Here is a 2,071-nt window from a genome sequence, read left to right as displayed (position 1 = left end):
GGGGGGGGGCCTGACTGTTCAGCGGCGCTTGTCGTACGTCTGTATTGTGCTCCAGTCATAGGACTCTGCAGAGGGAGGGAGCTCATTAGCGTTAGCACACATTTTACTCATTCTGTAGTCCTTTTATTACTTTCATAAATAAAGTAGCATCTTGAGACACGAGCAGAATTTACTTGAACTTACCTGGCTCCTCTTGGCTTCTTTTCCCCATCAGTCCAACAAAAGAGTTGACTTTATGCCCTTCAAAATAAGAGATTTTCATTCAATACACCACCATGTCTGGTTACTGAACAGCATTCGTTTTTCTTTTAGCTGACTGTAATCAGGGCCGTAGCCAGAACTCTTTGGTCAGCTTTACCCAAGCCCCCCTCAGAAAAAAACATCTACTGTTAAAAAATGATTCTTATCTGATTTTCAATATTATATTTATAGTTTTAATTGTTATTTCTCCTTGTATTTAATAATTTAACAGTTGTGTTTTCTGTAAATTCTGTCCTCCTACATAGTCTAAATGTTGTTTCACATCTCTCTCTACACTGTCAGGGTGTAAATACAATCCAAACATTTTCATTTACTGTAATATATAAAACCAAAAAAACATTCAAAGTCATTGGGTCCAGAGATTCTGAAGATTTTAATGTGAGTTTAGTTGCGTCCTGTCATTAAAGGGTGCAGAGCGTACTGGTGTTTTCCTACTGCATGGTACCTGCTCGACTCCACTCGTCTTTTTGGGTATCTATTATGATAAGAGTCCCTGGTACCTGCTAACAGGAACTTTATTTAGTACCACCTCAATCGAGATCCCAAGCTGCTGAGGCGACACCAAAAGGTGACGTAAAACCTGCTGATTGGTCGGAGAGAATCATCACTAATGAACAAACAGCCACACGTCGAGAACCAACAACACCTTCCACATTCTGTGTGTGTGTCGCGTTAGGTCACGACAGTTTGCTGCTATGACGACCAGCCACGCTCGCCTCACTCATGAGGCGCTACTAATCTGCAATAGAAAAGGAGGACAGGGCACCGCGGTCGGGCAGGTACCATGTGATGGTAACTCCACTCCAACCCACCAGGGGGTTAGTCCTCATCAGACTGTCGACGCGAGGCCTGAAGAGAGGTAAGGTGTGAAAAAAGAACCTATTTTTCTGTGTGAACAGACAAAGTCTTCATCTGGTCTCATCTGATCTCAAACTAGAATGCCGTGGGCATGACCTGGGGGTGTTCGGTGGTAGCCACTCAGAACATTTTAAATGGACTCGGTTGCAGATGAGCTCGTAAACACCGGCTCCCGTCACATTTGCAGCGGTGGAAATGTGACGGACAGTTGCTTTGCAGGCTGACTGCAGCCCCTGTCAATCACAGTAATGGACTGTAATATGACCACGAGGAGGGGGTAGGGGTGGTGTGTGTGTACAGGGGGTGTGTGTATTGGACTGGGGTGTTATAAAACTATCAAGAGTCCTGAGGGAAAAGCATGCATCAAATCATCATCATACGTCAATTTTTGCATTAGACTGATGAGTGTTATGGCTCCTGCACACACCTAAGTGGCGTGAGCGTGTCGGCAGCCTGTCGGCAGCGTGGCGTATCAGCAGCCTGGCGTGAGCGTGGCGTGAGCGTGGCGTGTCCGTTTCTATGTCCCTCCCATGTTAACATAGAAAGCTAGAAACAGGACGACGCCTTTTGTCATGTGACACGCGAGCGTGATGGAAGAGTTTAAAGCAACATAGACTAGGAAAAGATGTTTGTCATTTTGATACAAATACATGTAATACATGACATGTTGATATTTTAAAGTCTCGAGGTTTTGACATAAATGCTGATGTAAATGTGATTAAAAAAAATAAATAATAATAATTATTGATTTTCAAATATTACACCTGTCAATCCAGAAGGAAATGTGTTCCCTTCCTTGGCGGAGGGATCCTGGTCTAAGATCCGGGGAGAAACGGTTGCTGAATGTTGCTGAATTACAATTAATTGTCTCCGAAGTAATCGCGATCAACAACTGAATTGTCTCTTTCAGTCAACTTTTTTTTTTAAATATGTATTTATATATATATATATA

At 43.1% G+C, this 2,071-nt stretch overlaps 1 protein-coding gene across 1 annotated transcript in view; it reads right to left on the bottom strand.

Annotated features, from left to right (window-relative positions):
- tac1 (tachykinin precursor 1) overlaps nucleotides 1-2,071 on the bottom strand; it is a gene marked incomplete at its 3' end in the record, with an annotated part of 7,581 nt that continues 5,510 nt past the window's right edge. The window contains 2 exon segments of the mRNA XM_032511228.1: nucleotides 1-65; nucleotides 184-240. Of these exon segments, the coding sequence (XP_032367119.1) occupies nucleotides 19-65; nucleotides 184-240 (104 nt within the window).

This window comes from Etheostoma spectabile, unplaced genomic scaffold (assembly GCF_008692095.1).
Source record: "Etheostoma spectabile isolate EspeVRDwgs_2016 unplaced genomic scaffold, UIUC_Espe_1.0 scaffold340, whole genome shotgun sequence".
Taxonomy (NCBI): Eukaryota; Metazoa; Chordata; class Actinopteri; order Perciformes; family Percidae; genus Etheostoma; species Etheostoma spectabile.
The sequence above is the reverse complement of the archived record's forward strand: the minus strand, read 5'-3'. Positions and strand labels throughout refer to the sequence as shown.